Source organism: Anguilla rostrata, chromosome 17 (genome assembly GCF_018555375.3).
Source record: "Anguilla rostrata isolate EN2019 chromosome 17, ASM1855537v3, whole genome shotgun sequence".
Classification (NCBI taxonomy): Eukaryota; Metazoa; Chordata; class Actinopteri; order Anguilliformes; family Anguillidae; genus Anguilla; species Anguilla rostrata.
Window position 1 is genome coordinate 22,585,632 of NC_057949.1, and position 12,474 is coordinate 22,598,105.

At 41.5% G+C, this 12,474-nt stretch overlaps 1 protein-coding gene across 7 annotated transcripts in view; it reads right to left on the minus strand.

The window, feature by feature from the left end:
* LOC135243519 (E3 ubiquitin-protein ligase rnf213-alpha-like) overlaps positions 1-12,474 on the minus strand; it is a 47,719-nt gene that overhangs the window by 31,198 nt on the left and 4,047 nt on the right. For 2 of the 7 annotated variants that reach the window (XM_064315406.1, XM_064315405.1), the window contains exons 5-21: positions 11,425-12,078; positions 10,144-10,298; positions 9,711-9,881; positions 8,823-9,025; positions 8,340-8,629; positions 7,262-7,521; positions 6,571-6,786; positions 6,263-6,455; positions 5,819-5,874; positions 5,417-5,591; positions 5,009-5,161; positions 4,589-4,687; positions 4,166-4,288; positions 2,281-2,464; positions 1,739-1,912; positions 1,261-1,413; positions 352-1,013 (exon numbers count right to left, since the gene is read on the minus strand). In XM_064315406.1, the coding sequence (XP_064171476.1) occupies positions 352-1,013; positions 1,261-1,413; positions 1,739-1,912; positions 2,281-2,464; positions 4,166-4,288; positions 4,589-4,687; positions 5,009-5,161; positions 5,417-5,591; positions 5,819-5,874; positions 6,263-6,455; positions 6,571-6,786; positions 7,262-7,521; positions 8,340-8,629; positions 8,823-9,025; positions 9,711-9,881; positions 10,144-10,298; positions 11,425-12,078 (3,921 nt within the window). The remainder of the gene's footprint in view (positions 1-351; positions 1,014-1,260; positions 1,414-1,738; positions 1,913-2,280; positions 2,465-4,165; positions 4,289-4,588; positions 4,688-5,008; positions 5,162-5,416; positions 5,592-5,818; positions 5,875-6,262; positions 6,456-6,570; positions 6,787-7,261; positions 7,522-8,339; positions 8,630-8,822; positions 9,026-9,710; positions 9,882-10,143; positions 10,299-11,424; positions 12,079-12,474) is intronic. The other 5 variants (XM_064315412.1, XM_064315410.1, XM_064315411.1 and 2 more) reach the window with 3 other exon arrangements.

Sequence of the window (12,474 nt, forward strand, 5' to 3'; positions counted from 1 at the left end):
TCTTCATATATCTTTTCCTACCTGATGCATTTCTGAATTTACAAAAAAGATTGCAAATGCCCCCTGAAGGAGGAACACATTTTCTGCGACAAAGCCATAATTATAACACAAGCTTAAATATGAGATATCATTTTTGATTTGATATAGACATGATATAATTTATCTAAAATCATAATTGTAATAAGCAAACATCCGTAATGTTCACGTAATGCATTTTGTGACCCATCTCAACCCAGTAGTGGGTCCCGGCCCGCAGTTTGGCAACCAGTGTGTCGCAATGTCCCTGAAAGGGACTGTACTGTTTACTGTAATATACTATGGACATAGCGTCCAAAGGTTTTCACCACTTACAACTTCAAGCAGCATGTCCAGGACCTTGAAGTCCCCCTGAAGGCACAGTGTGTCTTTGACCTTTTTGATGACCAGGGCTGACTCCACAGCCAGGTGGACCTCGTGGTACTGCTCGATCTGTCCCACCCTTCTCTGGATCCAGTTTCGTTCCTCCGACCGGTCTGTCCGGCACATGATCTCCAGCTCATTCCTCAGTTCTTCGTACTTGCCTTTATAAGCCTTGAAGATGACATCCACCTCCCCCAGTTTGAGAGCCCCACTTTTCAGGTCAGAGTAGATCTTCTGATATTTATGGTACGACGGCTGATAAATATCACTGTATATCACTGGGAGCGTGGCCACCAGTTGTAATTCTCGCTCTTCCTCTGCATCAATGAAATCCTCATTGTAGTCATCTTCATCGTCATCTTCACCGTCGTTGTGGGGGTTTCTCCTAGAGAGTTCTTTTGCCTGATTCTCCCAACACATGCAAAAAATGAAGCTGTCCTTCAACACGCACAGGACTTTCGCCATCTCTTCTGTGTTCTGGTCGAGGTTGAAGAAGGTGACCACGCTGGTCATGTCAGACAAGAGAGTGTCAAACTTCTGAACGTCCATGAACTGGTCAAGAGTCATCACCTCAATGTTAATTTTCAGCTTTTCCTCAAGATTGCCCATGGAGACTGCATTGAAAAGGAGGTACACACAGATGGGGGACATGTGTTAAGAGTGACAGACACCATGCTCTTTGAGCTTCTAACCAATACACATACACATGCAAAAAACCATGCATACACTGTCCAGTGATGTGTTACTGACGCAGAAACACACACAGAAACTAGTGAGGTGTATATGGGCTCTCTCACTCTCAGTCACTCTATCACTCACTCAATCACTATCACTCACACGCTTACTGTATCACTCACTCACCTGCGATGTGCTCCTGCAGTTTGTGGGACATGGTGATCAGACTCTCCACCAGCTTCCTCTCATGATACACTGCCTCCACCTCTTCCCTTCTCCACTGCAGCAGCCTCCTCATGGCAGAGCTGTCCTTGCACTTCTCATTGTCCGACAGGCAGTCTGGAAAATGCACGTTCCACATTCTCATCCATTTTCACCAACACATAGGCAAGTCATCATCAAATCACAAAACAATGACCTAATCAAAAACCAATTAATTTCCAACAACTATAGAGAGAATCCTGTTTATTTTAACCTCTAATGAGTACAGCGTTTGTCCTTGTTTTAGCAACATGCTCCACAAAGCAAATACTTTGGTGCACCCGAACAATTTAGTCAACACAAAATTATATAAAGTATATAGAAGCCTTCATTTGCCTGGTGAGATTACAGTCATGCATGGAGCAAAGGTACTTCCACAACAGGAATTCAACCCAGTAGCTACCTATCTTCAGCAGCTCAATGAAGGTTGTTTGGTTTTTTAGGATTTGATTCAGCAGCTTGATCTCTATGGCTCCCGTGAACACTTTGTGGGAGATGGAAGTGAATGCTGAGCTGGCCACAGCCATTCGCTCACTGGCCTCGTCACTGAGCTTGTCCGTCAGCTTTTCATCCACACCTAGCAAGAGAACCAAGCGAAAAAAACAAGAAAAGACGAGAACCAATCCATGAAGGAACATCATGACAAGCATGGACCACAGTCTTGATCATCCCTCTCTCTCCACCTCAACTGAGTTTCACCCCTTCATTGTACATCGCTAGTCAACAGACAGCAATGATTTCGAATTCTTTTTCAACAAATCTTTTTAATAAGACTTTCAACTACTGGGCATGTATTCTCTAATGCTACACTACAATATCAAATTCCAAAACCAAAAAATGAATTCCAAGAACGTTAAAATAAGGTTCTGCAACAAATCTAATACATCAATAATTAAAATTGCATGCAAACTCTCAGTCACATGACAGGAGAGAGCGGGAGAGTACCATGCAGTTTAAAGATGTCCCTGGCAGCGGTCCAGTTGAGCATGTGCTGAAGGATCACTTCCTCTCCCTCGAGGTAATGCCCCCTAGCATCTCTGGGCCAGGACTTCTCGATGATGGCAGATATCAGCTTTCCAAACTTCCAGTTTATCTTGATTTTCTCAAAAAGCTTTGCCTCTGCTTTGGCCTGTACAAAAAACATAAATGAAAATAGTTAAACAAAAAGCATATTTTCATGTCCAGTACATGTGCTGTACATTTGGTTGGGCAAGGACTGGCAAATGAAGTCATGATACGTGTGAAAAAGTCTAGTCAAGCCAGCTAGGGCTGGGCGATCTGTCAAAAAATGATATCACAATGTTGCCACTTGAAAAAACTGTGATAGGCAAATACACCGCCTCTCCCACTCCCACCTCCATTGAAGCTGCCTACACCCCTTTGGTACTTAAAAGTGCACTACAAAATCTTTTTGACCAAATAAGTCAGTGCATTAAAAAATGAATATTAATATATATTCATTAAATATATTTTGAATCATGGATACTCACATGAGACAAAGACAAATTATTTAACAGGCTTAGAAGGAGCTATTTTAGTCTACATAGTGTGGGTCACCTCATATGCAGAAATTCACCATCGGGGAAAATCAGATATATTTTTCACTTATGGTTTGGTTGTTCACTAATTAAGAACTGTACACTATGCCACCACTGGCTGTTTTGGAAAGCAACCATTTTGTGAACGTTCACAAACAGGCAGAAATAGTCTAATTTCACTTACAATTAATGGCTTATTATTCATAAGAAACAAGCAGACATATATGAAACATCTGACACAATGATATCTTGACAGAATGTGTTGGCAGACCATGTATTTTTCTTGTATCTGTGTTTAGTTAGATGCCTTGTAGAATAGTGAAACTAGTACTCAAGGACGGGAGCTTCTTCCATCCTAACCCAGGAAGGAAAGACAATAGCTTGATTGCTGTTCTTGTTCCTCAAGAACATGGGGGCCCCTGCGGTCTGGTACTTAATACAGACCATATTAGTGGCAAATGTCTGTGGCCAGCAGCCACAAAGCAAAGCTGTTCTCCTTAAGTTTGCAAATAAATACTGAGAGTAACAGGTAGCCTAAATGTAAAACAGGTAAAACTATATATTTCCAGGATCATAAACTACTTGACCACAAGTGTGATATGCAAAACTACTAGAGATCTAGGAAGCAACATGTAAGCAGTGTATCCTGGTGTCCCTTAGTGTCTCCAAATCTATTCAAAATGTCTAAATTGTACATTGATGTAAATCATAAGATAATCATATATTTCACTACAAATCAACCGTTTTGACTCACGGAACTCACTTGTGCATGCTTTTCAAGAGGGAATTATCTTTTCAACAGTATAGGGGGATGGATATCTAGGGGTCCAAAAACCTATCCAAAAAAACGGTGGCACTTGAAAAGTCCGTATTTGGCATAGTTTTCATGTATTGTCTACTAACAAAGCTAGAACACAGCATTGGCTGTTTCCACTCATAATTTGGTTGCAGGAGCACTGAATATCTATCTGACTTTCTACCTCAGGACACTGGCATCCTGGCCACTAGGGGGCTTGCTTGAAGGGGTTAGCCTAAACTACTTCAGTGAAAAGGTTTAAGTTCACCTGTCAAGCCCCACATAGAAGCATCCACCTCTAACTCATGTCTGCGTGACCCCGACTTGGTGTGATAAGAAGGGCCGGCTGACATCACAGGAGCATGTGATTGGCTGTGTTTTACAGAATCGATGACAAAGGTTTGCGAAGAGCATTGCAGCTTGAGCATGGGTGACCATTCACAAATCAGGGAAAACAGCAGGCAAAAGCACACTAAAAGTTCAGATTGCAGGATACCTGGCAAATGGAATTGACTGCCTGGAGGGCACACTTCTCAATGCTGTTTGCAACATGGGGATACGAGTCACCAATCTGTTCAATACTGGAACAGTAGATCTCAATTTGGTCCAGTGGAGACTCCTGAAATGAAACAATTTTGGTTGTAAGAAATTGAACATAGCACACTATGTGACTTGTTATACAGCCAAACCCTGTTCCTGGAGATCTACCTTCCTTGGTTTTCATTTAAATCCTATTTCAGCACACCAGATTCTACTAATTAGCAGCACAAGGAGATCTCTAGCTGTTGAATGAGGAGTGTTTGTTAGAATCCGAGTGAAAACCTACAGGATGGTAGATCTCCAGAAACAGTGCCGGGCAGCCCGGTTATACAGTATAGTTACAGGAAAGGAAAGTTAAATTAAAAAATTCTCCTCTCACCTTTTCAAATTTTCCTTCAAAATCTGTTGTAAACAATTGTCTCCATTCCTTTGTGAAATCCTCATTTTTAAAACTGAGAGAAATGACGTTGTTCCACATCTAATAATCACAAAAGTGTCAGTGTCAAAGCATAGTTAAAAATATTAATAACTTACACATTACACAGGGGTCTGGTCACATGTCATTTGAAATCATTTAAAAACATGTGTAATCCTTATATTAATACTCTCAAAGGAAACATCACAAGTAATAAAAATTCAAATCAGGTAAATGTTTGTGCTCTTGACAGCAACACACGATTAAGGTTCAAATTAGAGGGTAGAATGGCAACACCCCAGTTCCTAAACCACGATTCCACACTGCCACATCTGCGGCCCCATCATTAGTCAAAGAATCGGTGCCCTTCCTATTTGCCCTCACCTCGATTTCGGACGTGAGGCTGATCTGCACGTAACCGGTGGTCAGCCTGTTCCGGAAGGTTTGACTGACCCATCTCCTCATGATGTTCATGGCCCCTCCGAGCAGCTCTCTGTCCTTCGCTTTCATCTTGGCTCCGCCGACATCCGTCGACTCCTGAAATGTGCAGCCACAGTCTGGTTAGTGATGTCACTCGGAGCAGAAGCAGCAGCCAAATGAAGAATCGGAATGTGTTTTTAAAAAATGGGTTTTTGCCTATAAAGCAAATGAGAAATTGGAAATGTAATCAATTTATTATTTGTTCATTTTTTATGTTTACCCTTTTTCACAAGTTTTGCTTTATAGTCGTATTTGTACATTTATTTGGGACTGTGTGTGTGTGCGCGCTTCTTTTTTTTTTTTTTTACATACCTGAGGTTGGCAGGACAGAAAAAATTCTAAAACCAAGGCAACCATGTTCACACACGCCACAGGGATCTCGGTAAAGTTCTGCGTGTAACCTGAAGATTTGACTCCTCTGCAGATTTTGTCCAATAGTTCTATTGCTGTCGTCAGGCAAGCTCTTCCATAGTCCTCACTTTGCAAACTGCAGTTAAGGCCATTGTAAATACAGTTAAAGAGTTGACCGTTACAAGAGAATGCCTTTCAGGTGTCACTGACAAAAACAGTATGGAACTGTAAATATACATAAAGGCCCCAAAACAGGGGGGAAATGTAGCTTCCATTTCCTGAAACTTTTTTTTAACTGATGCATTTACTGGTACATTTGTTTTGTAACAGAAAAATGTTTTATAGAGTTCATTAAAAAGTTACCTGTATTGTTGTTCTACAAGGGATTTCTGAATATGTGCAAGTACATCAGACACATGCTGTGGGACCAAAATAAAACACAGATTACTGTCAAAGTACGACATGTTGCATCATAAGCACAAGTCTTTGGGTCAGAATATTCTTTGTGTGGATATTCATCTTGTGAAACACTAAGAACCTGCAACACACGGTCCCCTGCATTAAGCGTATGGATTCAGTCAAATTCAGTATTCAGGGGTTTGGATGGAACAAAAGCTCAAACCATCTCCAGGACCAGAGCTGCATAATACTACACTAAAAAAAGAAAGTAGCCAAAATGAGATAGCACCTCAGACTAATGGATACCAAACAAGAATACTCTGGTGCACTTAATTTAGATAGGCTCTAATTTTTCAGGGTCAATGCACCAGACAAGTAAACCAATGAGTAGAGAATGGTGGTCCTTACAGTGCAACTGGAGTAAGACACCTCTGCTGGGGCCTTCAGATAAAAGGCTTGGAGGATGTCCAGCAAGCCAATCTGGGCAATACAGCAGCAATCAACCAATTCCTCCAGAGTCATCAGCAACATCCACGATCGAGCCAGCAGCGCGTCCGCCTCAAGCAGGTGCTTGTGGGTTCTAATCATATTTATTATGGCCCTGAGAAGAAAAAGACAAACTCTTGACGTGTGCGTAAATTAATCATTCTTTACCTGTCAAAGCCTGAACCAGGACACTATGCATAATGTATGATAATGTAAGAAAGAGAGCGTACCTCCTATCTTGGCTGGACTTGTATGCAGTACTGCCGAATTTCAATCCCTCAAGCCCTGCCCAGGACAGTTCATATTTTGTGCTGATGGTGCGCAAGACAGGTTCAAAGGGCACGGACGACCCCCTCAGAAAGTGAAGCAGAGGAACGGCCAGGATCCAGTGTGGCATGCCCTCCGTATTTACCTGACCAACAAGCGCCAGCACCATCTCAGGAAGTCTGGTGACAAAGCCCCCCACATTAGTGAGTGGTTGAGTGGTTCCCCCCCATGACAACACATCACAATGGTTTCTTACACCAGAAATAGTACAGTATGCAATAATAGGGAAGACTATAAAAACATTGGTACATTCCATCAGAAGAGTTCTTATAGTTCTTAATATTTTTCACTGCTCATATTTCACTTCTCAAAGTAAACTTGCACACATGCACAATGTAGCTATTATTGTACCACACCTTTACACATTTAAACTGGGGAATATTTTCCTGTGAACAACATTTAAATTAGCTTCGCTCAATGATCAAATCAATCAACATTACAGAATTTGGAAAACACTTTTTAAAATAAAATATTGATCTAAATCTGCCAATCAACCATCAGGTTGCAGCAAAAAAAATAAAAAAACATCAAAAAGGAATTAACCCATTATACCTACTTCTATGCAAAACAAAAAACCAGAAGCAATGCACCTACTTCTTTATATGTGAAAACGATACAACAAAATCTGCCCAGTAACTGATGAAGTCATCTTTGGGCAGTTCTGGCAGGCAGAGTTCAACGCAGAGCCGGGACAGTTCTCCGTTATCCAGCCTGATATTGTACGTGCTCCAAATGTACAGCACAATCACGGCGGCATACAATGGGTCCTTGATGAAGATGTTCCTCCCGCTGCTGTCCTTACCCAACTGGGGAGTCACGCTCTCCAGCACCACCTGCTTTAGCAGGAGGTTCACCTTCAAGGAGGAAATAGAAACGGGATCTCACATTGCACCTTTTCTAAACTGCTGTACGGAATCATGCTACGACGGTCACACAGAATCTTCCCAACTGCAGACATTTCTATTGTTTCTAAAGTTATTTTTCAATTCTCAGCCTATACAAAACATTGCTAGGTCTACAATTTTCATAAAAGTGTGGGCATACATTCCATTGTCGTACACATACTTCCCCATGTGCACTATTCATACAAATGCAACACCAGCCCGTTGCCCTCCCACATTTCGAAATAACTCAATTACGGTATTTTTATGGGTTTTTTAAATTATATTTTAATGATTTTATGCTTCCATTATTAGGGCTTGTAATGGATGTACTCTGTAAGTATTCCGAACTTGCATTTTGGTTAACTGCTACACAAATGCTATAGTCATGCTGCATCGATACTCACTGGGCTGGGAAAGGTGTTAAACAGGTCTGGCACTGTTGCTCACATTAATCAGGTGAAAGCATGTTATACCCTTACGTCATACAGGATAATAATCTGCTAAACAAATGTAATGCAATGTATTGCACTCCAACATATACTACTCATATACATCCCCAATTCAACTACCTTAATGATTCTCGCTGGCTCCATCTCTGTTGATACGTGGAACAAAATGGCTACCACTTACTACTGTTGTGGGGGGTGTGACCACATTTCTACCAATTATTGTAATGCATTTTGAGGCAATGAAAGCCAACATATAAATGGATTCTACCATTATATTTTTCATATTACTCATAACTAGAAGTTCAATTCTTGAACTTGAAAAGCACTTTGTTTACTTACCTCTTTTTCACCATAATCTAAGGAGTACCACTTTTTGTGGGTTTCCTCATACACAAATGGGTTTGCGTAAATCTGGTGGAACTGCTTAAGCTGAGTGAGGAAACTCTTCAGGTTAATTTCACTCCAGGTACTAAGAAGGTCAAAAATTGTTTCGAGCATGATTCTTCCTGCGATTTCACGACCGTGAATAATTTTTTTCTTTTGATCAGGCCAAAAAAATTCTAAACCCCTTGAAATTAAATTTTTGGAGGGCTCTACACAAATTATGTCATCATATTGGTGCCATTCTCCTGAAAAATAAATAGATTAATAAATTAATAAATATTTTAATTCTTATACATTTACAGGACAGAAAATGGTATGAATTCATTCTACAACTCAACAAGCCATATGTGTACGTGTTTATCAGTGCATATTTTATGCATGATTGTTTACATTTAATGTTGAAGAGGAGATTCATTCATATAAAAATGAGAATTATACCTTCCTCATTGAGCAAATGCGGCTTGACAAAGAGACATCTGTTGGTCGTGTTCTTCGCGTCCACTTTATAGATGTATTCATACTCATACTTTTCTTTCTTCTGTTTATACACAACATATTTGTAAGGTATGGAAACAGAAGTTGCTTCATTTTTGGTTGTCATCAGTTTTCCTTCTACAAAAAAGCCATGGTCTCCCAGATCCCTGGAAATACACACATATGGAACAGTCAGTTATTAATACCCCATGTCTACATTGAACCACATGGCACTCCTAATCTTTTAGGTAAGGCCACTGATAAGTCACACTGCTTGTTAAGAGACTGCCATCAGGAGACACCAAATAAACTGATAAATGGATTTACATACTGCCAGCATAGTGAGTTGTGTGTCAAGATTCAAAATCCCATTCGCTGCACTGCGGTTACAATGAGGACTGATCACCAGCGAACAAGGTTATTCAGCAACATCAATTAATACATGATTGCCACAAAAAAATTCATTAGGGCACCTCTGGTCACATTTACATAACTTCCTGTTGAACACTAGGCCATGTCCCAACTACAGACAGTAAAGAGTGTTGACTAGAAAGTGATGCAAAAATGACCATAATAACAACCCTGATTTTGTATCACAGTGGGCCAATTGTACAATATCACCTTTACCTTTGTTCTGATTTCACGTTCAATATTAATCAGAATCAGAATCACTTTATTTGCCAAGTTTGAAAATGCACAGAAATTTCTCTTGGTGATACTCGTCTTCGTGGCATCAAGAACAAACCAACATAGTACATTTAGTGACATAGTACATAGAGACACACAGACACACATGGTGCAGGGAAAGAAAGTCATGGCCACTATTCTTTTATATATAAAGAGAAAAAGTACCGAGACACTGTTAGTTCAACAGCGTTTTTTTCCCAGTTGCCGATCCTGTTTCCAGCCCGCAAAAAAATCCTGTCATTGTCCGGTTTGAACTTAAAGTCCTTGGACAACACAGCGTGGAAGTAGATGGTGAGCCTGTCACTGGCCGGGATCTGTTGATTGGCTGGAGGTATTCTGGAACATAAATCCACAATAAAATCGGTCACCATTTTAAAAAATTACCTGATACAGAGAGAGCAAGTGGGACAAAAATCACTATGAAAAGGTCCTCAGGCTTAAGGAAGAAGCTCCGAAGAAGCTCATTTTTAGAAGATCCTAAAAATGTCTGAAACAAATGTTGGCTGAAAAATAAAAATACATCACTTCATAATAATAATAATAATTATTATTATTATTATGTTATTTGTAGTTATGTTTGTAAAAAGTTGGGGACTACCTTTTGGGAGGTGGGGCATCCTTCATGTCAGTATCAGTCTCTTTTCCCTGGGAGGGGTCTTCTTTGGAGCTGGAAGACTTTTTTTGCAGCTGCTCCTGCTCCACCTTTGGGTCGGTCCCGCTGGACGTCCGGCTCGAGGCCTGTCCTTTGGACTGCTGAGGTAAGGCACAGAATTAAACCTGGGATTTCATCCCAAATTACACATTCAATCAATTAGCAGAGATCCTAATTTTGTGGAACTTAATCATACTATTTTAAAAAAATTATCCATTTACAATATTAGACACCTATTGAAGTGCCTCAGATTAGGTGCTTTGCTCGTGAATGTATTTTAAATAGAAACTGAAATATACACTAAATAGCGGAAGTGGTGAAGGAACGCACATAGTTTTACAGACTCCAAAATAATGTTTTTCGGACTCCAAAATGTTTTAACCTTTCCTCTGTGCTAACAGTTTTGCATAGGAGGAGGAGACTGCTTTCCGCCTGTAGTGTGGCTCTCTATACGGATTGCTATCTATCTTGGTAGATGCAGACGTGCCTCTGGCATGTGTAGCCTGAATAGATACAATTGTGTATCTTGCTACGGCACTAGTGTACAGGCGAGTACCTACAATATGCAGATATCCTGAGTTCTATGCGTATGTTAAGACCTTAAAACTGCTAGGTGTGCAGTGGTAAGAGTCAAAGTGGAATGGCAGGTTAAAGTGAATGCAATTTATTGTACAGTGTGTTAATAGTGGAAATATACAACAAGGCAAAAGTGTGCGTGTAGTTAAAGGGCATATGATGCATAGGAGACCATGAGTCTCCCTGAACCATTACACTTTTCCCTTCATATATGCAAAGATAAGAGGCATGACAAATCATGACAAAACAGTACATGATTGATCCTGCTTGTGCTGTCTCTGTAAGCATACCACACCGGGTTAACCTTCGCACCCGGCTGGGTGCTGACCCATAGGTATTAAGACCTTTAGTCAGCACCCCACCACCACAGACACCAACTTGTACCACATGACATCAGCTTTCCAACAATACAAAACATGATTACATTGTATTACGGAGAACCTAAGGTTTACATAATGCTGATCCAGTGAAATGTTTTGCAACTGAGAATTCCTCAGATCAAAGCACCCAGAGATGCAGGGGCTGGATGCCCTTTTCATTTGACTGTCGTGCAGGTAAATTACTCAAAATGTAGACTGCGCTGTAACGACAGCCTCGTCATTATTCTCTACATGTGGATTGGAGCTCTGGATTCAGAAGCTGCTGCGTTACCTGTGGCTTCTTCTGCGAACCAAAGACCATGGTCTGGTCGCTCGCAGGCCCTGGCTTAGTGTCTCGGTTCTGCTGGTCCTGCTGTGTTTTCTGTTTGATTTGACTGGTCACGTTGGCGTTCTGGTCCACACTGGTGTTCTGGTCGGCACAGGCCCGTCGCGTGTTCACTGCATCATTCTTGCCTTTGTTGTTCTTGCTGTCAGTCCGCTGCCTGACGCCTCCCGGGGACTGAGTTCCAGGGGGGTTAGCGGGATCCCGCTCTGACTGAGATGGGGGGGCAGGAGAGGCGGTCAGAGCCTCGTTGCACGGGGGCTGTTCTGGTTTGGTGGGCTGCTGAAAGGCAGGCTGGCTCTCCTCGGGGGAGGCCTCTTGAGTGGCAGGACCTATTGGCGCAGGGGGGTGTGCCTGACAGGCACCAGTCTCGTCCAATGGGCAGCCTGTACAGGGCTCACCTGGGGTTTTACCCTGGTCCTGCAATGAATCAGGTGCCTCATACATGTCGCTAATCGAACTCTCACCATCAGACGCCTCCCCTCCCTGCTCCTTTTTCCCCTTCCTGTCAATCAGTGACATGTCAGAGAGGTCAGAGGTCATTTGATCAACCTCTAAAGATTTAGGGCCTTTGTTCTCATTTTCCTTTTTCTTCTTTTTTTCCTGCAAAACAAGAATGTATAAGTGTTAATGAAACACAGAGTCACACAAATCAGATTCCCTCTGACAGGCATAGGAGTATGTCACCCTTCCATCGGTGCATTCCCTTAAAACCTGGGTTCTCAAATGGTACTGATCCAGGGACCCCCACGAGGGTTAAAAACATCCAGGGAACCCCCATCATGAGTTCAAGCAAGTGTCGTTTAAAAAAAAATAAAAATAAATTATATTTTCCTAAAACTATATATCATGGATACTCTAATCCGGACCTCAAACCCAAATCCACCCCAGGTTTTCTTTCCCCCCAGGTAATTAATTGAGCAATTAGTGCTACAGATTGGCCAGACTGTATTCACACCTGACTCCCAGGTAAAGTGAGGGTGGAAAACCAGCAGTTCT